The 24639-nt window shown below is 33.1% G+C and overlaps 2 protein-coding genes across 7 annotated transcripts in view; one reads left to right on the top strand and one right to left on the bottom strand.

Moving 5' to 3' along the window:
• Positions 1-5376, bottom strand: part of LOC143246805 (hydroxyacid-oxoacid transhydrogenase, mitochondrial-like) — a 31326-nt gene extending 25950 nt beyond the window's left edge. Inside the window, exons 1-3 of the mRNA XM_076493970.1 lie at positions 5229-5376; positions 3741-3778; positions 2841-2899 (exon numbers count right to left, since the gene is read on the bottom strand). Coding sequence (XP_076350085.1) covers positions 2841-2899; positions 3741-3778; positions 5229-5284 — 153 coding nt within the window. The 5' untranslated portion in view covers positions 5285-5376. The remainder of the gene's footprint in view (positions 1-2840; positions 2900-3740; positions 3779-5228) is intronic.
• A 2544-nt stretch (positions 5377-7920) lies between these two features.
• LOC143246804 (uncharacterized) overlaps positions 7921-24639 on the top strand; it is a 32923-nt gene continuing 16204 nt past the window's right edge. Inside the window, exons 1-4 of one of the 6 annotated variants that reach the window (XM_076493966.1) lie at positions 7921-8215; positions 12772-13415; positions 14222-14329; positions 21809-22065. In XM_076493966.1, the coding sequence (XP_076350081.1) occupies positions 8202-8215; positions 12772-13415; positions 14222-14329; positions 21809-22065 (1023 nt within the window). In that variant the 5' untranslated portion in view covers positions 7921-8201. Of the gene's footprint in view, positions 8216-10229; positions 10380-11569; positions 11747-12771; positions 13416-14221; positions 14330-21808; positions 22066-24639 lie in introns of those variants that run through there. The other 5 variants (XM_076493968.1, XM_076493967.1, XM_076493964.1 and 2 more) reach the window with 5 other exon arrangements.

Here is a 24639-nt window from a genome sequence, read left to right as displayed (position 1 = left end):
TGTTTAATACACAGATAGTAGTCTGGTCTGTACTGAGGTTATAATTATAAGATATATAACAGACTGTTTAATACACAGATAGTAGTCTGTACTGAGGTTATAATTATAAGATATATAACAGACTGTTTAATACACAGATAGTAGTCTGTACTGAGGTTATAATTATAAGATATATAACAGACTGTTTAATACACAGATAGTAGTCTGTACTGAGGTTATAATTATAAGATATATAACAGACTATTTAATACACAGATAGTAGTCTGTACTGAGGTTATAATTATAAGATATTTAACAGACTATTTAATACACAGATAGTAGTCTGTACTGAGGTTATAATTATAAGATATTTAACAGACTGTTTAATACACAGATAGTAGTCTGTACTGAGGTTATAATTATAAGATATATAACAGACTGTTTAATACACAGATAGTAGTCTGTACTGAGGTTATAATTATAAGATATTAAATAGCCTGTTTAATACACAGATAGTAGTCTATATTGATGTTATAATATACTTAACAGACTGTTTGACATATAGAAATTAGATTTTATTGAGGTTATTATAAGATATTAAATAGTCTGTTTAATAAACAGATAGTTGTCTATACTGGGATTATTATAATTATATTAATCAGTCCATATAGTTTGGTAGAACAACTAAATTTCAACATATGTGACACTTCCAATGGAATCCAGTTAAAAGAATCGATAGATAAGAATTGAAGAGACATTTTGAAAAAGGTGCAGAAATAAAAAAAACAACTGTGAGAAAGATTCCAGGTTTAAATACTGAAGATAATGTTCTTAGTGAAGATTCCAGGTTTAAATACTGAAGATAATGTTCTTAGTGAAGATTCCAGGTTTAAATACTGAAGATAATGTTCTTAGTGAAGATTCCAGGTTTAAATACTGAAGATAATGTTCTTAGTGAAGATTCCAGGTTTAAATACTGAAGATAATGTTCTTAGTGAAGATTCCAGGTTTAAATACTGAAGATAATATTCTTAGTGAAGATTCCAGGTTTAAATACTGAAGATAATGTTCTTAGTGAAGATTCCAGGTTTAAATACTGAAGATAATGTTCTTAGTGAAGATTCCAGGTTTAAATACTGAAGATAATATTCTTAGTGAAGATTCCAGGTTTAAATACTGAAGATAATATTCTTAGAAAGATTCCAGGTTTAAATACTGAAGATAATATTCTTAGTGAAGATTCCAGGTTTAAATACTGAAGATAATATTCTTAGTGAAGATTCCAGGTTTAAATACTGAAGATAATGTTCTTAGTGAAGATTCCAGGTTTAAATACTGAAGATAATGTTCTTAGTGAAGATTCCAGGTTTAAATACTGAAGATAATGTTCTTAGTGAAGATTCCAGGTTTAAATACTGAAGATAATGTTCTTAGTGAAGATTCCAGGTTTAAATACTGAAGATAATATTCTTAGTGAAGATTCCAGGTTTAAATACTGAAGATAATGTTCTTAGTGAAGATTCCAGGTTTAAATACTGAAGATAATGTTCTTAGTGAAGATTCCAGGTTTAAATACTGAAGATAATATTCTTAGTGAAGATTCCAGGTTTAAATACTGAAGATAATATTCTTAGAAAGATTCCAGGTTTAAATACTGAAGATAATATTCTTAGTGAAGATTCCAGGTTTAAATACTGAAGATAATATTCTTAGTGAAGATTCCAGGTTTAAATACTGAAGATAATGTTCTTAGTGAAGATTCCAGGTTTAAATACTGAAGATAATATTCTTAGTGAAGATTCCAGGTTTAAATACTGAAGATAATATTCTTAGTGAAGATTCCAGGTTTAAATACTGAAGATAATGTTCTTAGTGAAGATTCCAGGTTTAAATACTGAAGATAATGTTCTTAGTGAAGATTCCAGGTTTAAATACTGAAGATAATGTTCTTAGTGAAGATTCCAGGTTTAAATACTGAAGATAATGTTCTTAGTGAAGATTCCAGGTTTAAATACTGAAGATAATGTTCTTAGTGAAGATTCCAGGTTTAAATACTGAAGATAATGTTCTTAGTGAAGATTCCAGGTTTAAATACTGAAGATAATGTTCTTAGTGAAGATTCCAGGTTTAAATACTGAAGATAATGTTCTTAGTGAAGATTCCAGGTTTAAATACTGAAGATAATGTTCTTAGTGAAGATTCCAGGTTTAAATACTGAAGATAATGTTCTTAGTGAAGATTCCAGGTTTAAATACTGAAGATAATGTTCTTAGTGAAGATTCCAGGTTTAAATACTGAAGATAATATTCTTAGTGAAGATTCCATGTTTAAATACTGAAGATAATATTCTTAGTGAAGATTCCAGGTTTAAATACTGAAGATAATATTCTTAGTGAAGATTCCAGGTTTAAATACTGAAGATAATATTCTTAGTGAATACAAATATGAATTCAACAGTTTACTGAAAGACAGACATTATGGATTTATATATAAAATATGTAATCTCTGAACTCTGAGCTGTCAAAGAAAACAACATAGAAAGGAGTTTTAAAACATAAAAAACAATTGGTAATGTACATGAATTTATAATGTAGTTCTCTTGTTGTCAAAATTTATATCAGTCCGAATCTGTCAGTTCCAAGTCCATGGTGTGTAATTAAATCCATTTCAAAGTTCACAAGCTATTATTCATTTGAACAAAATAAAAACATTACATGTTTCATAATTATACCAGAGACATATATTGGCAAATTGTTAATGTCATTTAACTTTTGGAATAATTATTATTAGAATGACTTTTTCTACAATCCTATAAAACTTTCATGACTATCTTTCAAATAAATACTTGTTTTAGTTCTTACTTCAAAGGCATAATCTGTCTGTGGAAGCTTCTCTTTGATTTGGTCATGGCTATTACGATCTAGAAAAAACAAACATTACACTTCTAACAAGTACAAATTAAATTCTATTAACAAAATTTCATATACTATACAACGAGTGAATGTTAATCCTCAGTGTTTGTTTTGTTACAGTTTTCATTATATTATTATATAAAATAAGAGGGAATGTTAATCCTCAGTGTTTGTTTTGTTACAGTTTTCATTATGTTATTATATAAAATAACAGTGAATGTTAATCCTCAGTGTTTGTTTTGTTACAGTTTTCATTATGTTATTATATAAAATAACAGTGAATGTTAATCCTCAGTGTTTGTTTTGTTACAGTTTTCATTATGTTATTATATAAAATAACAGTGAATGTTAATCCTCAGTGTTTGTTTTGTTACAGTTTTCATTATGTTATTATATAAAATAACAGTGAATGTTAATCCTCAGTGTTTGTTTTGTTACAGTTTTCATTATGTTATTATATAAAATAACAGTGAATGTTAATCCTCGGTGTTTGTTTTGTTACAGTTTTCATTATGTTATTATATAAAATAACAGTGAATGTTAATCCTCAGTGTTTGTTTTGTTACAGTTTTCATTATATTATTATATAAAATAACAGTGTATGTTAAATATATATAGCTGTAGCCTTTTTGTTTGTTTTGAAGTTTAATGTTGTTCACGTTACGACTTTTTTTTGTTTGTTTTAATGTTGTTATGACTTCTTTCTGTTTGTTTTAATGTTGTTCACGTTATGACTTCTTTTTGTTTGTTTTAATGTTGTTCATGTTATGACTTCTTTTATTACATTAATATTCTTACTTGTTATAATTACATAAACTTGTTTCAAACATAAATACAAGAAAAACTTACAAACTTGGTTGACTGCTCCATGGGCTGGACAACGGCAACTGAAACAGAAAGTCCAAGAATAATACAACGAGAACAACAACTATACCACACATCCTTCAACACATTTTGGTTTGGTTTGTTTTGAATCTTGCTCAAAGCTACATGAGGGCAATCTGCACTAACTGTCCCTAATTTAGCAGTGTAAGACTAGAGGGAAGGCAACTAGTCATCACCACCCACTTCCAACACTTGTGTTACTCTTTTACCTACAAATAGTGAGATTTACCATCACATCATAATGCCCCCACAGCTGAAAGGGTGAGCATGTTTGGTGTGGCAGGGATTCGAATCCACAACCCTCAGATTATGAGTTGAGTGCCTTAACCACCCAGATATGCCGGGTCCTTTTAACACATTATCTTTAAAATACACAGAGATGTTGTGTGTATATATAACACAGAAATGTTGTGTGTATATATATCTAATATGAAATAATGTTTGTATAATTTCTATTTGTTCACTTCTTTTTACAACATTTCAAACAACTTTGGTTGTAACATTATATGTGAAAAACATTGTTGTCAGTAAAAAGTACTTGGATTCAATTATGACATATGTTTTCACTGTATCATGTTATATTTATCTATAATAACAATTTTGGAGAATTACCTCTGCTTGGAGGTTAATAAACTATAACTTAAAAAGTTAAATTAATACTGTACATTTTCCAAGATCAATGACCTTCAACCATTGTTACCAGTGCAGAAGGTAACTTCCCGCTTACCTACAGGTACTTTATGGTAAAGTTGTACTGTTCACGTTCTAACTCAAATATGTACATGCAAGGATCACGCTAACTATTAAAGCCAATACAATAAGCTGCAATGATAACTTACGATATGAAAGTATGTTCACTTAACACTTCTTAAAGTGAAAATAAATAACACCTCTCACTATGGAATGTTTTTCTTTGCCTTGACAATTATCATAAGAAGTTGAGCCCTCCATTAGTTTTAATAACGTTTAAAATTAGTATTTTATTTTTGAGTTAATATCGTATTATTTCTTGAAGAGTGAAATTATTACATTTAGCAAACACCGTCTCGACCAGTTTTTTTTTATTTTAATAACCTTCTAACTTACAAAAATATTAAGTTATTTACCTAGTGTCTTGTTCAGTAATTACACTGACACGAGCCGTGGTATAAATGAAATAAAAATATCAGTTTTAACTTCTTGTTAAGTTTCATGTGTCTAATTTACCTTCAGGTGTTAAATAATTCCATATAAAGAGGTTTTAGAGTACAGTTCTCTAACATATATTTGACACGTGTGTATGGGAAAATTTTTTCAGCTGCCGTACAGAAAACTGTACGGTGTCGAACGTTTGCATGAGGTTGTGTTTTATTATGTTAACCATTAATTACAAATTAAATTTTTATATGGTTTCTACCAATGCAGTTTTAATGGTAAAGATGTATTACTTATAATATATTCATCTACACTTACGAGGCTGAAATCGACACGGCTTTCACAAGTTCTCGAACTCGCACACGAGACACCATCTTGTTATACGAGGGAGAAAACTCCTAACACACGCCAAATTCCACAAATATTTATGTTGCAATGCACAAGGTCAAACTTTATGGTGAAAGTAATTTTGAAGTTCAGTACATGTAAGCATAATGAATTAATTTATTTTTTGATAGCGTTTGCTACGAGTTACGTTTACCTTGATGCAAATTGTAGACCCAATTTCACAAATAAAATTTCCAACTTAAATTCTGAAACTCTTACTAATAGCCTAATACTAGTAACGTTTAATAGAAATTTATGTTTACGATTTATGATTCTTAAAAGCAAATATATGTTGTTACTTTTTCGGAGCAATCAAAATTTATGTTTATGTTTTTTGATTCTTAATAACAAAACATGATGTTACTTTTTTGAGGCAATGACAAGGATCAAAGTTACAATATTCTTATATTCTAATACTACTTTATGAATCTATTTGGTTTTTACATCATGCGCTCTTTGATGAACATTTGAGTTAAAACATGTATAGAGCAATTAATTTGTGAAGTAGTTCGAACTAACAAACGAAAAGCATCAGCTGTTATATAGAGTGTTTTTATTTATCAAATAATTACACAATTGGCTAGTTGTGCTCTGTCCATTATAAGGAATCAAGCTTTGGATTTTAATGTTGTTCGTCCATATTCACGTGCGCCAGAAAAGCGCTGGCAGACCGGGATGTTGTTTTTTTCTTAATTTCGTGCAAAGCTACACGCGGGATATCTGTGCTCACCGTCCATAATTTAGAAGTTTAAGAGGAGAGGAAAGGCATCAATAGGGGGATTGACAGTTATATTATAACGCGCTCACAGCTGAAAATGCGACGGGGATTCGAACTCGGGATCCTCAAATTAGGAATCGAACGCCTTAACACACCTAGCCATGCCAGACCTTTTCCATAACATTTTATAATCATCATTTAGCGAGTACTGTATTTCTTTCAGTGAATTTTACTAAGTCTGAACACCACATTGAATGTCGAAATAGAAGGCATAAAAAATGAAATATATTTATAAAAATGATAAGGAAATGAAGAATATGAGAGAAAAACATAATGTATACATTATAAATAATGTATACATAACAAACTAAAAATGTAAAAGAAAATGAAAAAGAAACACAAACACTGAGGAAAGCAACCAAGAATATCAACAGTATATTTTTAAAAAATTGTACATTAAAAATTGAACATGTGAGGTACTTTAGAAGATATTTTTGGGTATTAAGTAAGCCATTTCGGCCCGGCATGGCCAAGTGGGTTAAAGCGTTCAACTCGTAATCCGAGGGTCGCGGATTCAAATCCCCGTCACACAAAACATGCTCGCTCTTTCAGCCGTGGGTACGTTATAAAATGACGGTCAATCCCACTATTCGTTGGTAAAAGAGTAGCCCAAAAGTTGGCGGAAGGCGGTGATGACTAACTGTCTTCTCTTTAGGGACGGTTAGCGCAGATAGCCCTCGAGTAGCTTTGCGCGAAATTCTAAAAAAACAAACAAAAACAATTAAGCCATTCGCTATTCAGTAAAGCGCATAGGCTGTCACATTGAATTAATGGTTAACAGGCTTGTAGCTGCTCAATAAATTATAGATGATGAGATTGTAACTTTTCAAAAAAGATGCAGGGAAACAAATAATATAAGTGTGGATAAGAATAATATTTTGACAAGAAAACGAACGGACTTATGGAATGCAGCCGTGTGTGTGAAAAGGATGCTTTAAATAGTAGTCAGAAAAATAGCCTAATGTATGGAATACCCATATTTCAGGTTATCGCTTTGTGTGTTTAATACTTAGACCGACTGTATTTCATTCTTTTGTTTCCTGGAAATCAGTGACGAAGTACTACAATTAAACGAAAATGCTACTTGAAGTTTCGGGATCCATACTTATTTTTCCATTCTTTATATTTAGGACAACTGTAGCTTAATATACCAGATCAAGATATCCATTAAATCTCTGCATGACATCAAACATTATTGGGAGCTAAAAAGTTTACAAGATAATTTCCCAACCCATAATATTACAGATAACATATCAAGTTCAGTTTTAAATTACTTTTTAAGTAAATGGATATATTGTTGGTTAGAGAGCCATATGCTCTTTTGCAAAGAAGAATGTAAGAGATTTTATAGAATTAATGGAATTACCTCCTGAATAAAGTTAGCCGAATACTGAGCATATCTTTTTGTTCTTTCCTTAGTTGTTAGAAATAAATCATCAGGTATCACGAGCTCTTGTAAAATATCCTGAAAAAAGGTAACGGATTTGTCAATTAACTAAAGATCCTGACAAAAAAAATTCGTATACGATCATTTTACAAATGTAGTTCAATAAGAAGACATAAGTATCATAATGAAGCAAGAAAGCACCAATACCTTCAAAGAAGCTTTTCATCTTATTATGTATCTGAAGCCTGGAAGACACTAAGAAATCCAAAGACAGCTCAATGTTTTCACTCGATAAGACGTAATTATTAAAAACAAATGCGCTAGTTTAGTCTGTGACTTAGGACTAACGCAAATTTCTTAAACTCACCAAACTTTCTGTATTGTATTGAAATTGATCCAAAAATAATGGTAACACCCGTGGTATACAACTCATGATAAAAACATTTGACAGAGGGCGCAATCGTTACAATAACAACATATGATGTCCTATCTATGTAATTATAAGCCTTTTTTCTTTTTTCTTTTATCCCTTCTGGAAGTTATTAATCTCTATTCGTTGATAAATATCAGACTATAAAGGACGTAATTTAAAGTTTACTAGGTAATGTAGTGAGAACACAAGAAAAGGATTTTAAAACAATAACATTTTCTGCTAATGTAATCGCGCGAAATTTCTCTGTGTCAGCGAATTTCACTGATAGTAGTATTGATAATTTTATTAACAGTGTCACTGTTAATAATGATGAATAAAAGGTAAAGGAAGCTACGTTTCATGTACAGTATTATATAATATTAAACTTTTACAGTTTAAGACAACTTTAATCTTTAGATATGTATGGTAACTAACGATTAGAAGTAAACAGAACTTAGATTTTGTTGACAGCACTAATAGGAATATTATTAGCGTTGCTATCACTGTTAAAGAACTTGTAACGTGTCATCTTACATTGATCGATTTAAAATGTTATATATGTGTCCGTGCATGTAAAATTGTGCATTGTTATTAATCATTTTGATATTTATTTCAAGTGAGACATTTAATAATTGTGAAATATCTACTTCAAATAAAGTATTTCATAACTAACTAATGGATTTAGATATTCAAAGTTCCACAGTATTTGAGAGTGTGGTGTGAGATTCAGTGAAAATTCTGTGAGTGTCTTCTATGATAAGTTTTTTGTAAAGTCATATTTTAGTAATTATGTCTTTAATTTTGAATAAAGAATGCTTATTTCACCATTTGTTATTTTATCGATTCCTGTTACTAAAATTACAACAGAATTTATTTACTTCATTCAAATATTTGTGTAACATGCTGATACTTAAAATAAGTGTACCATGCACTTTGTAATAGAACAAAACTATGAAAATTAGTTTGTTTTACCATAGGATAGATACCTCAAGATCTAACTCTTAGATTATTCTGTACATTAAAGCCAAGACCTCAACATCTAATTGTTAAATGTCGTCCTGGTCTCTAGTACTATATCTCAACAGTGTGAACACTGATCGTCTTAATTGGACTTAACTCAGTAAAAACATTCTGCATTCCCACAAACTGTTTATTGACACAACATGATACAAATAATGATTCACTTAACTACTTGGACACGGACAGTTGTCCTCCATGTGGAACTAATCAACTTTTACTTAACAATTAATTATACACATGCCACAGTATATGTTTACAATATTTTATGTAACTGGATGAGACAAACCAGTAAACATTATGTGAATGCCAAGTTAATGATAGTGTAGGCTTTCAAAATGTAAGAATTGTACTTGTTATCCACACAAGTTTTGTATGTATAATATGTACTCAATATTATGATACTGATGTTATTTGATTGTTATGTATACATCTGAAGAAAGAAGTAATAATAACCATGTTCATCACAGAACTTTAAAATAAAACATGATTTCACTTGTATAGATGTTCAAATTAACCTTATATCAACTAAACATCTTTTAAGATTATAGTTCTATAATCTATTTACACAAAGAAAATAGCATTAAATAAAGCTAGAGTTATGCATGGCCCATGTTCTGTAAATAAAGCTAGAGTTGTGCATGGCCCATGTTCTGTAAATAATTAATGCAGTATAAAGTTCCAGGTGAAAAGGACATGACATTCTGTTACAAAAACAATTGTCTTTTTTACTATATTGCAAGTAATCTTTCCTGCAAGAGAACATGAATAACAGCCAATTAGTGAATGTTGGAAGTAATATTTTGAACAACTTAAATATCTGAAGCACTACACTGTCATTGCTTTTGGCTGTCTTTCTTAACTTCAGATTGTATACTTTTTCTCCAGGTCACATATCACAGTAGTATTTACATATCACCACAAGAGGAACCTTGTATTAGACTAAATTAAAAAATAAATCATTCAGTAATTAACACATGCTAGGAGGCTGGCAAGCTAGTATTTAAAGAGCATAAAAATACATAAAAGCTTATGTAAGAATTCCGTGATTACGAGAAAACCCACTTGGAAAGAAAAATCTATATGTAAAAATGGCTGGTATGGGTTTGGAAAGCACTGTGTAGAGGAGCGAACAACATTTCGACCTTCTTCGGTTATCATCAGATTCAGACGATGACCGAACAAGGTTGAAATGTTGTTTGCTTTTCTATGTAGTGCTTTCTGTATCCATACCAGTCATCTTGACATATATAATTTATGTAAGGATGAAATAGAAAGTGAGAGCCAACACATAAACAAACTCGTGCCGTATTAACCTGCTGACTTTTATAAGAAAACTACTTGTTGTCTGAATAAGGAAAAAGGTGTCAGTTTGATGTACTGAGATCTTGAAAAATCTGTTATAAGGTGCCACAGAGAAGATTAGTTCAGGAATAATATCAGTGAGGGTTATGGAGAGACTAGGTGTTTGCACAGTAGGATGGCTAGGTAAGAGAAAAGTGATGAATAAAGTCAGACTGACCTTTCATACTAGTTGTGTGCTTCAGAAGTTGTTGTTTTCACAACTTTATCATAGGAAATTTGTGGTTAACCTTTAACTCGTGAATATTTCTAGCTTATTGAATTTGTTGAAGTAACTTAAAATGATGTGAAACAGTTAACATGTTGAACAAGTAGCTGGCAAATATCATTTAATCATAGAAAGTATAATTTAATGTAATGCATTTGGGTTATCATAACTTATAATCATACATTTAATATAAATCATAATTGTTTAACTGAAAGAAAGGCCAGTGATAGATAAGTTATAAAAGTGGTTCTCTGTTGTTAAGCTAAAAGAATTTAGAATGTTTTTATAGATGATTTTATCACAAGTCAAAATAAATATTTCTCTACAAATTGTTAGTTAGGCCTGATGTTATTTGATTTATTCTAAACATTTGTTGACTTTTTCCTTTTACTTCCATCATTTTATATTTTTTCCTTGTGTGGCTAACGAACATTTTGACTTGAATGTGTTTTTATTTATTGGTATTAGTGAGTACTTCATTATTGTTTCAATGCGAGCATAACATGTCAAGTAGGTTTTCCTGCATTCTTAGTTGAACTTTGGTGCTATTGTATTGAAGATTTGTTTCAAATAATTTGTATATTTTATTTAAAGTGGTATGTTTTTGTTGTGTCAAATAATACTTGTTTTGGTTAAAAGTTCGTGTTGATTAGGATTGAAGCTATCTACTCAAAAAATAAAAATGAATGAATCAAAAATGTTTGGTTTTTAAAACCAGTCTGTTAGAAGTAACTTAGTTTTGTCTGCTCAAGTTCGTGTTGATTAGGATTGAAGCTATCTACTCAAAAAATAAAGTTCGTGTTGATTAGGATTGAAGCTATCTACTCAAAAAATAAAAATGAATGAATCAAAAATGTTTGGTTTTTAAAACCAGTCTGTTAGAAGTAACTTAGTTTTGTCTGCTCATTTATTACATGTCCTGTAGTATCACACAACTAAGACTTTATTATGTCGTGATTACACTTTTATTATCTGATGACTGTTACCTTTAGTATTGTCTAACAAAGGGCATAGGTCAGCAACTGGAAACTTGATGATAAATTAATAAAGAGAAAAGATATGGAATATACTAGAACTTTTTCCCAACAATAGACGTGTTACTCAATAGGTAAACAAAAGCAGTAGATTAAGATAAACAGTTTGTCAGTAATGTTAAGCTTCATTTTCTCAGGTAATACAAAGTAAGTAATTCATTAACACACAGAACTAATATTGAACAAACGGGAGATTTTGAAATCAGTGATATTCTAGTGTTATATATGAGCATACCTAGAGAAATTATGCAGTAAGTTACTTAGTTTTGATATGGTTAATAACTTGCATATTAATACCTAAGTCTGTGTGTGTAGTGACATCTGAAGTTTTTATATTTTGGTAGAAAAAGGAAGTATCGGAGTTTTATGACAGTTAATATAAGCATACTATTCTAACAGGTTAAATAAAACCCTTGAAGGTTATCTAATATAAGCATACTATTCCAACAGGTTAAATGAAACCCTTGAAGGTTATCTAATATAAGCAGACTATTCCAACAGGTTAAATAAAACCCTTGAAGGTTATCTAATATAAGCAGACTATTCCAACAGGTTAAATAAAACCCTTGAAGGTTATCTATTATAAGCAGACTATTCCAACAGGTTAAATGAAACCCTTGAAGGTTATCTAATATAAGCAGACTATTCCAACAGGTTAAATGAAACCCTTGAAGGTTATCTAATATAAGCAGACTATTCTAACAGGTTAAATAAAACCCTTGAAGGTTATCTAATATAAGCAGACTATTCCAGCTTCTTGTGTCAGAGTTATATAACTGAAGTTGAATAATTTTTATTAAGATGTTTATGAGTTATATAAATGTTTTAATAAAATGTTTTTGAGTTGTATAGAGGTTTTAACAAGAAATGTTTGAGTTGTATAAAGGTTATAATAAGAAATGTTTGAGTTGTATAAAGGTTATAACAAATGTTTGAGTTGTATAAAGGTTATAACAAATGTTTGAGTTGTATAAAGGTTATAATAAGAAATGTTTGAGTTGTATAAATGTTATATTACAGAGTTAGAAATTCTGTAAAACTTAAACATGTTGTTTGTAGAAGTTTGGTCCTAGGCTGCTTTAATTGTAACCACTTTATTTTAGTAATGAAATTTCAGATAAGTACAAAGTTGTTTTGTTGTTTATAATTGTGGTTATACTGTTTGATTATTCTAGGTTTAGAATGAAGGATTATTAAAATATTGGTGAACATATAAATATTTTTATCAAATTCATGAATTGAATCCATAAAAATAAAACATTTTCCATCAACACAGGTTTCTTGACTCCTGGGAGGAATGTTGGTCTGCGAATGGTGTCATGAAGCAGGATCGAACAGCCCAGAACAAAAGAAAACAGAGTGAACCTAAACACCTTCCTCGCTGGCTTTGGTTTGTCATTACCAAACTCCTGGGTATTCATTCTGTCTCTGGAACAGCTACGATGTTTGGAACAGTGATTCACTCACTAAACTTCATATTTGCTCTAGGTTTTGTTGTGTCCCACGTGTTCCGAGTGGCTTATGATATTTCTTCCACCCACACAAAACAAGACGTTACAAATGGCTCTGTGAGCATCTTTGTAGTCTTTTGTTGGACGGCTTATGGATTTTATTCCAAGCACCTGTGTAGGCGACTGATTTCTCATACCCGTATCATGAAAGACGTACACATGCATTCAAGAACTTTATTTAAGATACATGCAACACTTCTAGTGTTTTTACTAGGACTAGTGTTTACTGTAGTTAATAGTTATGATGGTGTTTATATATTTTATGATGGCACATGTTTAAACATAAACCTTAACCCTCTGGTGTGTAAGGTGGAGTTTGTCTTGAGGGTTTTATTTTCGAGTGCAACGTTAATATGGAGCTCTTTGGTAGCTTTTGTTTTGATTTCAATATGCAGAACACACACTGTAGGTAAGTTAACTCTGGCATCATTTGATAACCGTTCATTGTTTGGGTCTATACAAGAAAAAATTAATATTATTTGATGTTCTAGCACGTTACACTTTTAAACTTGTATCACAGTTTGTGCATTAGTGTACGGTGACATAGCGTATAAAAACTTGCCATTTGTAGAACGTTAAAACGCCAAATAACTGCTTTGTGTGGATTTTTCAAATTATGAAGCCATAAACTCAGTTGTGGTTTACATTGCTGAGATAAGCTAACAATGCATTAGAACTGATAAAAATAAATTAGAGTGTATGTTAAAAATTTGTTCATCAGTAGTGGAATATTTCACTATATTCTTTACTTTTTAATTTCTTGGTAGAAGGAAAGACTTGTCATGAGTACCAAGATTATTGTATGAACTAGTAAGAATAGATATATTTTTGTAAAAAGATATTTTTAATTGTCTTTTTATATTCTATTCAAAACAAAGCTACTGTCAGTTAGCAAGGTTAAATTATGTTAGTCTTTTCAAGTTTTAACTCATACTTGTTCTCTCTACATAAAACTTATATTTCATGACAAGGAACCCTTTAGAAAATAAATTTGTAGATGGCTTGAGTAGCTAGTAAAGGAACATTGATTGTGAGTGTACTATGTTTTGGTAAGTTACTTATTCCAGCTATCTCCAAACGTTAAAGAAGATTATGTGTTATTCCTTTTTATAGGACTGTTTGTGATTTATAGTTCTTTAAAGAATGTGAAATCTGTTTCTTGAAAATTTATACATAACAGGTTTTGTACTTATTAATCATAACCTTGGGTTTTAGGTATCAGAAAGTTCATAAAGAATATTGAGTGTGATGCAGCTTCACATGTGAAGGACATTACTCATGCTAACCAGTTCCTTCCTGTAACAAATGAAGATATATTTCAAGGTACGTTATTGAGAACTTTCTCAAATTCCACAACAAACTTATTTGCCCTACACTACAGCTATTACTCAACTGATACGGCCTTTTTCTTTGTCATTTCATTGCCCATGGCAATATTTGTCTTGTAACACTTTCCACGTAAGTCTGTGTGCCCTTTATCTTGGTTCTGTGTAAACAGAAATTCTTCAGATAATGTTAGCACTTTTTCAACAAAGCATTCACCAGTGGGTTTCTCTGTGCTGTGGTTGTTAAGGGACACTTTGAGCACTCTTCTGGTTGTTAAGAGATACTTTGAGCACTCTTCTGGTTGTTAAGGGATACTTTGAGCACTCTTCTGGTTGTTAAGAGATACATTGAGCACTCTTCTGGTTGTTAAGAGATACATTGAGCACTCTTCTGGTTGTTAAGGGATACTTTTAGCACTCTTCTGGTTGTTAAGGTATACTTTGAGCATTCTTCTGGTTGTTAAGGGATACTTTGAGCACTCTTCTGGTTGTTAAGGGATACTTTGAGCATTCTTCAAGTTACATTGTTGATTTTTCTGTGTGTCCATTCCTGGATTATTACTCCCTGTCTTAATTAAAGTGAGATGGAGATAAATATTTGGTTTGGTGATGTTCTTCTGGGGGGCTCTGAGGCTGAAATTGATGGCAGTGCTGGCTATTCCAGAGATAACTTATATTCCCTTATCACACCTTCTTTTATTCTTTTGGTTTCTCAATAGGTGTCTTTGGAATAAACTGTCTCAGGCTCTTTTTATTCATTTGGTCCATCAGTTGTATGATGTTTTGGGTCTTTTCACAATTGTTTTTTGAGCCTGCATCTTTCTTGATGGCTGAAAAATCTGGGGTCAAACATTTAGTCTCCTTCCATTCCCTTACATTGTGACTTGTTCAGGAAGGTTTGCTGCTTAGTTACATGAAGAGACAATTATGTCTTATCTGCCACAGTTGTTGCAACTACATGATTTAGCCTATCAGGTGAAAGCATGTTTCGACTCTCAAAGAATATCTCTGCTCTTGGAAATTAGGGTTTTAGAGGGAGTTTGTAGTTAACCTGAATATATCAATGTCTCCTGGTGGGAAATGTTTTTGTCTACAGGCATTCAACTTTTAATGTTCAGTGTGTTGTTGTTGTTCTAAAACTAAACACATTGGAAGACTCTCAGGATCACCAAGACCATTGATGATGGGCTGGAACCATTGTTATTATGCACATTGTTATTATACACATTGGGCTTCTACATTTATCCCTGTTGCCATTCATTTTTCAAATTTCATTGGCTTCTACAGTGGGTCATAGTTCTGATCCCAGACATCAGCCTCTTGGGACATTGGAACCCAGAATAGTTTCTTCCTATATATAAGGGTTTCAAAGTTTGGTCAGAATGCTGGAAGCAACATCAGTGCTTATTGTATGCTCATGAGGGCTGGGCTAACATCATTTCTGGATGTGTGGTAAACATTTAACCTTGGATCTGTGGGCACTACAGGTCCTTGAGTCAGGATTAGCCATTTGGTTCACATATTCACCACCATTATCTGTCAAACCTGTAGGATTTCCATTTCCTGCAGATTCTTGGATTTTGGAACTTAGTTTTAAAGCTATTAATTTGGTTGGTCTGTTGGTAGAGAGAGAGTAGTGCCAGTTTTTCGGGGTTTTTAATTTTTATTGGTTTGTTGGGTTCAAGAAGACAGGAGACTGGTGTCCAGTTCTCAATCTTTCTTGTCTGTATCAATTCCTAGGTTTTTTAAGGTTCACAAATGACTCATTTTTCACTATTGATTTGGTATTTTGTTCTAGGATTGTGGATGTTCAAGTTTGATGTCCCTATCTGCACATTGCCATGTGTCCTGCCACTATTGGTTTTTTTGTGCACAAAAGTGAGGTAATTGAAGCCAGGGCTTTTACCTTTGGACTAGCATTGGCACCACATGGGTTTTACTGAATCATATGAGATTTTTCTCATCATCTTCATTCCTCAGCCCTGTGTACACACCACTTCATGGATGACTAATTACTGTTGACACCATCTCGTCAATTTCAGAACATCACACCTAGATTCTACTCTCAGAAACAACCAAGAAAGGCTTAATTATGAGAGTCAAGACATCTGTTTTCACTCCTGCTCATTATGTCATCAGTATGGATACTTTTTCCCTTGATATCACGGTTAGGCTCAGCCAACTGCCATCAAGCTTAACAGTATGAAGCAGGTTTCCTGACTTACTCACCTCTCTTTCTCTCACTGCACAGATGGTTCTTTCTCTTTTGGGATGGTGGGCATCACTTGAATCTCTTGTACCTTTGGGAGGAGCACAGCTCACAAGAGGTCCCATTCATGGTTTTTATGCTGCCTTTAGATCATAAACATTGATTCACTGAATTTCACAGCTTCCTGATTTCAGATTATTTTCTTCAGTCTTAAGCAGTTGTTAGATTGGGACAGTACTAAGATACAAGTTTCCCTGCCCAGGGCCATATTTAGGGGGGCAACTGCGCCATGGTCCAAGGCCCTGTATCACTAAACCCTGTAGTTCTAATGAAAATAAATGTTTATAAGAAAAAATAAACGAAGTATAAGAAATGTTTATTTATTTAGAATTGAGCAAGAAAATTTCATGTTAACATTTGATGCTAATAAAACAATAGCAAATAGATGTGAAAAATTTACAAATACCCATTTTGAAATCTGTATCACGATATGTTTGTGTATGAAACAGATACAATATGGTTTTTATTAAAATATATGAAGCATGATTTTTGTGTGAGAAAATGAATAAAATTACATTTTGTTTCGAGATTTTTAGAATTATTCTAAGTTTTTATTGCTGGGCTGTGAACAGTAGTTGGAAGAACAACCCCCAAAATCACTCAACACAATATGTTGTGTAGGGCGTGAGGCCCAGCTGCCCTACAGTCCCATCTTGCCCAGGGTTCCACATACAGCTCCTGCCATCAGCTGGTCCAGGAATTCATCTCTTCATGAATAGTTAGCTTCAGGGATAGGATTTATATGTCAACAGTCAGGAAATCCAGAGTCTATGCACTGATGACAAGGCTTTCCTGCACAATGTTACAGACTTTCTTGCTTTTCAGAAGGCAATGTTTCATGGTCTGTGCTTATTAATGAGAAATTCAATCTGACAGTTTCATTGTGGGGCCTCGCATTTTCCATTAAAGGGGTAATTTGTCAAGGGCTCTCTGTTTTAGAACCTTAGAGCTTCTTTCTCGGGACCACTTCTGTCACACCAAGTAAATTAACATGCTACACAGGTAGTGACTGAGGAAGCAGATCAACAGTCTTGATCTAAACAGATTCTCCCAACAGAATAAATGTTACAATGAAAGGTTTGCTGTTGGATCAGCTCTCATTTTGAAACATTAATAATTGGTGGATTGGCCAATCTTTGGAATACCCAACTACTGGCAATTTGGTCTCCAGTACCTTATCTTTTGGCTTTGGCAATGGATGCATTTTATCAGGACAGGACCAAAGGTACTAATTAAGATTTGCTTCAACAATTGTCAGGTCCCATTCTTAGCACCATATTGGCAACTTTGTTTCTGCTCCTGTGGCACTTTCACTTCTTTTGTTTGGCATCCCTGTGGAGACAACCATGACCTGATACGGTAGACCCAGCTGTCCAGAAGCTCAGGTTTCAGGTATGGAGTTTATGCAATCCTGCATTGCATCAGGGTTTAATTTCTGAGATCACCATGTATCTGTCTCAGTCTTTGTTTAGTCCTATGTTGGACATTTATCAGTAGGAATGGCACACATATCGGCAATGGTATATTGATCATTCCTGTTACCTAACTGGTATATTAAGATCATATTACATGCCCTTTTTCAACATTCATTTGACATCTTAAACCCATGTGACATGTTTCATCTTTTCCTGAATATTTATGTTTTGTTGTTGCTGACCTATAGAAGTTGCCATCCAAGTGGTTTGCACTGACTTTGTACAAGATGCTTTATACACTACCTATGTTCTCAGATCAGTTCTTCTTTCCTAAGAGAATGTAAACCAGGGAAGGGATAAGTATTTTTTCACTGATTCATCTGATCACTATTTTTCATTTTTCTTACTGATCGGCTTTTGATAATTTATTATGTGCAATGAGGGTCTTGAGGGTTTTACTGCCTGCACTATTGGTTCTAGAGATGTTAGACAACAACAACCTTTTTTATTCATTAGGATCATTCAGTATCCCAGGATTTATTAACAGTTACCTTGACAACATGGGCATGAAATTGAACCATATTTCCTATTCTGGGCTCTCTTTGAAAGCGAAGAGGTTTCTGTGAGCCACATCCAAGCAGGTTATTCACACTTAGCAGCTTGATTGAGTTGTCCACAAGATGTGAGGTCTTCCAATACTTTCATCTCACATTATTTGCATGATCTGGCAGTATCTTCATCTGAGGGTTTTTTGATTACTCTTCTGTTGTTATCTCAACTACTTTTACCAGATTAAAACAGAAGGGTGTTTTCATTGCTGTGTTTGTGTCTTCCCAAGCTTTCAGGGTCCCTTTCCTCTTTATTCATTGGATCCTACTGAATATTGCTCAGACAGTTGTGCTTTTATTAAACCAACTGTGCTCTAGCAATCACTAATTGAATACACTTTATCAAGGTTGCAACATGCTCTGTGCAAATTAGGTGCTCCTTAAGACCAAATAGAAGCTGACCTGATGGTATTGTTGCTCTATGATGGACCACTATTCATAGACTGTCATGAGTGAAGTGTAAGGGATTGTGTCCAATTTCACCAGTCTTTATATTAAATAAATTGGGCTTGGTTTGCTTTTAAAAATTGCACTTTTTCCAGAGCATTGTTCCTCAGGGCTACTCAATGTGCATTACACCCACAGAGTCTACTAGTGAAGATGGAGAGTTCTCACCACACCTGGTTTCCATTTACTGAGGTAGTGAACAGAGGCTTTCCGTTCAGAGTGTTAGGGTGAATTTTTCCACCCTTGGAGAAGATGGCAAAGTTGAGGACTCTCCAACCTGGTTCCTAGATGTTTTTTTCCCATGTCTCTGTACAAGAGGCACCACCCTATGTGGAAGCCTACTCATAATACCAGCTTAGATTTGATGCTTGGGTGTTTGGTTGGTTTGAGCGTGGCCCTTCTTTTTGGTCAATATTGATTCAGTACAAGGTTCATAGAAGAGGGTCTGTTGTCACCTGCAATGCTGACTATTCCCATTGGTTGATCATAGTTTGTTCTATTACTTCTCCATAATTCTGGAGACAAGAAGCACTTACCTCGTTGCTCATTTGGGGACTATAGATTGGTGCTCATAGTTACAGACTGGATTATTTCTGTTTCACCTCAGGTTCAGCATGGCATACTAGATACTGTCACTTAGAGCCTGGATTGTTGCCTTTCAGATTTTTTCATGTTGAGGAGAAGGGTTGTCCACTCCAGTGCTGCTTATCTTGTTGTTATTCAGGTGAGCACATAATGCATCACTCTATGGCTATAAGTCGAGATTCACTCATGTGCAATATAGGGACCATAGCCCCACAATATAGGGACCATAGCCCTATAATTCCAACCCTTAGAAGTGGAATCTCAGCCATTGACTTGGAGTCTAGCCAACAGTGAAAATAAAATCATGTAACACAGCACCCATAGTACATGATTTAGGCTTTGGGTGAAGAATATGCCTGTTCTGGGTGTAGTGTGTCTCCTCTGCTAGGGTGTCAATCTTCTTTTGACACAACCATAATCTGTGTAGACACTTTGTATATGGATAATGGTACATGTGTTAATGTCTTCCTAAGTTGAACATATATCTCCAATAATATATCTCTACTGTCTTCCTAAGAGTAGGTGCTAGAGTGGATTCGAGTCATCCTGAAAAAATAACAACATTATCTGATCGAGAGGACTATTTATCTTAGTAGGATAGAGGGTGCATTGATGTAGACGTAAAGTGCCATAAGACAAATATCTCCAAGGGGATATAAGTGGGGTATAAAAAACTGGAGAGAGCAAGAAAATAATCAGATCAATGTTTAGATGGAGTAAGGTTAAGAAATCCTGGCAGTCGATAGTAACTATAAGTGGGAGAGGAGGTAAGTGTTGTTGGAAATAAATATTATAAGTGAGAGAGGAGGTAAGTGTTGTTGGAAATAAATATTATAAGTGAGAGAGGAGGTAAGTGTTAAAAATAAATATTATAAGTGAGAGAGGAGGTAAGTGTTGTTGGAAATAAATATTATAAGTGAGAGAGGAGGTAAGTGTTGTTGGAAATAAATATTATAAGTGAGAGAGGAGGTAAGTGTTGTTGGAAATAAATATTATAAGTGAAAGAGGAGGTAAGTGTTAAAAATAAATATTATAAGTGAGAGAGGAGGTAAGTGTTAGAAATAAATATTATAAGTGAGAGAGGAGGTAAGTGTTAGAAATAAAAATTATAAGTGAGAGAGGAGGTAAGTGCTAGAAATAAATATTATAAGTGAGAGAGGAAGTAAGTGTTGTTGGAAATAAATATTATAAGTGGGAGAGGAAGTAAGTGTTGTTGGAAATAAATATTATAAGTGGGAGAGGAGGTAGGTGTTGTTGGAAATAAATATTATAAGTGGGAGAGGAGGTAGGTGTTGTTGGAAATAAATATTATAAGTGGGAGAGTAGGTACATGTTGTTGGAAATAAATACTATAAGTGGGAGAGTAGGTACATGTTGTTGGAAATAAATACTATAAGTGGGAGAGTAGGTACATGTTGTTGGAAATAAATACTATAAGTGGGAGAGTAGGTACATGTTGTTGGAAATAAATACTATAAGTGGGAGAGGAGGTACATGTTGTTGGAAATAAATACTATAAGTGGGAGAGTAGGTACATGTTGTTGGAAATAAATACTATAAGTGGGAGAGGAGGTAGGTGTTGTTGGAAATAAATATTTAACTTAAGAAAATGTTAATTTTTATGCTACTTCTCAGATGTTTTTCATTGTACATTTATATAAATTATGTATCTAGTAACAAAATGTTTGTAAAGTATTTATTGATATATGATTTGTGAATAATTTCAATCTGAGAATAATTTCGACATTTTGTATAATCAATTAAGCTTTTTCTCAAGTTTGTTGGAAAGCATAACAAGACATGTTTTGGTAATTTTGTTGTAAAGTAGCTAATTTTAAATTATTTGTTTCAAAGATTTAAATTCTTGCAACTGTTATAAGGTAGATGTTTAATTTACTGTATCATAGTTTAAATATGTAGTAAAGACACGTGTCTAACAACAAAGAACACAATCTGGAATCACAATGTTAATAGTTTATGTAGTTAAGACACATGTCTAACAACAAAGGACACAATTGTTTTTTGATGAAGTTATATCAAAAGTAAGAATTTTTTTGCTGGTTATAAAATATTTAAGATTTGAGTGTGTAAGTTGATAGAAAAGATATTTCTAGAAATGCAGGTAATGTGTTATAATTTGACGTACGTTTTAGAAAGTGTCTGGTTAGAAGATGAGTTACCAAACAAGGACAGCACTGAAGACCTTATCTTGCATACATCATCTGACCAGTTTAACCTTTCCAGCCAGTTGCATTCATCATATAATCCAGATGTTGAAAAGCCAACTTCACCCAGTGGGACACTTCTTCTAGCTAGTGAAGATGTCATAGATGGTTTATTGGAAAATGCTTTTGAACAGGAGAATTTCCATCTCATTGATGGTGTTTACTCTATCACTGAACAAATATGTGTGAGTTTTAGATTTCAAAATTAATGAACATGAAATGGAAGTGTTATACTAAGATTTTTAGCTGCTTTCTGATGAACTAGCAAAATTTGATTTCAAAGTTTGAACCAAACTTGCTGAAAAATCAGTTTCAACCAATCTTAAGATTCTTGGTATGAGGACCTTAATGGTTATTGCTTAGAAAATTAATAATAAGGAATGACTTAGGAAGTAAAACACTTATATCAGATTTATAATTTGATAAATACAATTTAGGATTTGTGTTTACTGTATTAAATAGGACACGAATATTGAAGAATGTTGGAGGTAAAAAGCATACTTTAAATAAACGCTTGTTTACGGACTGAGATGTATTACTTCACATCACTGCAGAAATATTTTCAAATATCCACAAAGCCTTGAAGGAAACCCCCTCTTCTACGTATAGTAGTGTGTAACATGCCAGTCTATGATGTAACCAACATACGATTATGGTGTACCACCACTAGGAGGGTGCACATGCCAGTCTATTATGTAACCAACATAAGATTATGGTGTACCACCACTCGGAGGGTGATGTGAGATGTGGTGTATTTGACAGTACTGCTCCCCACAATATTAACTCAATGGTTAGATTTTTGACAGTTAACATCCAGATGTTGTCTGTTGTTGTTTTCAGTGGTGACTGAAGGTGACTAATGGCCTGTGTTACTAGTATCATTGTGTACCAATTTATCTCCTGTTTCATTTGTTAATGCTTATGTTCCTACCACTTGGTACTGCTTTTGGTTCTTTTGCTGACAATGAACAGTTAACCCTATCTTTGTCCCTTGCAATGTTGTTTCCACAGGAGTTTTCTCTCCTTCTGAAGTTGCTTTATACTAAATTTAAGGGTTACCTTACTGCATGAGCTTCCTTGTTTTCTAATTATTTCCTTTTCAAGGATCCCTGATAACCATGTTTGTACTAATATGTTTTGTAATGAACATTAGCAACGCTTTCTTCTTATACTTCAAGAATCTTCATATTTTGAACTTCTGCTTGTTCAGTTTCTTTTCCATCTGTATGTATTTCTCAACCTTACACTACTGATTTTCACCTTATTCTTACTTCACTTCTTTGTCATCTGTTCACTTGTCATCTTCATGTAATGGCTTTCCATTCTTATCTTGTCTGCTTAACTGGGATAAATTCACACCTGTGTCAGCATCTTGGCCTCGGTTTCTCTAATTTTTAGCAGCATCCCCATTAACGTAATTTTTTTGTTTTTGGAATATATTTGGTCAGGGTACCTTACTTTCTATAGTTGCCTTCTTCAGTTTTATATCAGGGGCTTTTGTATAGATCCCTTTCTTTGTGATGAGTGTTTCGGGAAGGCCAGTGTCGTTAAAATCTTGAGCTAAGATGTTTGCTGCTCTCTTTGTTTTCCTTCTTTGCTTGGTTTCCTAAAGGTATTTCATCATTGAAAGTCTTGAAGGTTCACCCTCTGTCCTGCTTATTATCTCATCTCTTGGAGGGTTTGGAATCATGGACCATGGAATGTATTGTTTCTGGAGCCACTTCTTGGCTTCTGTCTGGTGGGTGTTTTGTTGCCCAACTTCACACATCTGTGAACTTCCTCTGTTCCCTCATATTTGACTAGAAGGTTCAATTCTGGCTTAACTATTGCTCTGTATACTTTTCAACCTGGTCCTGGGGGCAATTGCATGGAATGTACTTTCATTAAGTCTGTATTTCCATTTTCATTATGTCTGATATTTACATTTCTACAGGGACACTTTGTCCCTACTTGTCTAATACTTACATTTCTATTGTGACACTTTGTCCCTACTTATCTAATATTTACATTTCTATAGGGACACTTTGTCCCTACTTGTCTAATATTTACATTTCTATGGGGACACTTTGTCCCTACTAGTCTAATATTTACATTTCTACAGGGACACTTTGTCCCTACTTTCCTAATATTTACATTTCTATAGGGACACTTTGTCCCTACTTGCCATTTCACAAAGGAACCTGTTTTACAAATATGTTTTGCAATTGAATTTCAATAATATTTCAAATCACATTGGTTATCTAAGTCTTCAGGTTATCTAAAGAGTGAGGTTTTGTTGAATAAACACTAGTCTTTACATGACCCCATGAAAAGAAATCCAATGGGCTCAAATCTGGTGGCCGGGAGAAGCGGTGCAATTCTTTCAGTCCATCTGTTAGGAAATTTTCATTCAGAAACTGCCTAACTCTGAGAGTAAAGTGACAAGGTGCACCATTTTGTGAAACTGTATCTGCCATCAGTCCGAACCAAGTAAGTTCAGGAATAAAGTAATTTTGTAGCATTTCTAAATAACTCTCACTATTAACAAACCATTCTTCAAAAAGGAATGGCTTAATTATGCAGTCCTTTCCTAATGCACATTAGACATTGATCTTAGTAGAATCTCTTTCATGTTCCTCAAATTCATGTGGCTCTTCAATGTGCCCCATATGCTACAGTTATGCCTGTTGACTTTACCACTAATGTGAAATGCTGCTTCATTGGAAAACATTAAATGGTCCAAAAATGAGGCATCACTGACAAATTTTTCATTAAATTGA

This window comes from Tachypleus tridentatus, chromosome 3 (genome assembly GCF_004210375.1).
Source record: "Tachypleus tridentatus isolate NWPU-2018 chromosome 3, ASM421037v1, whole genome shotgun sequence".
Lineage (NCBI taxonomy): Eukaryota > Metazoa > Arthropoda > Merostomata > Xiphosura > Limulidae > Tachypleus > Tachypleus tridentatus.
Note: the sequence above shows the minus strand (reverse complement) of the source record. Positions and strands in the feature narration are given on the sequence as shown.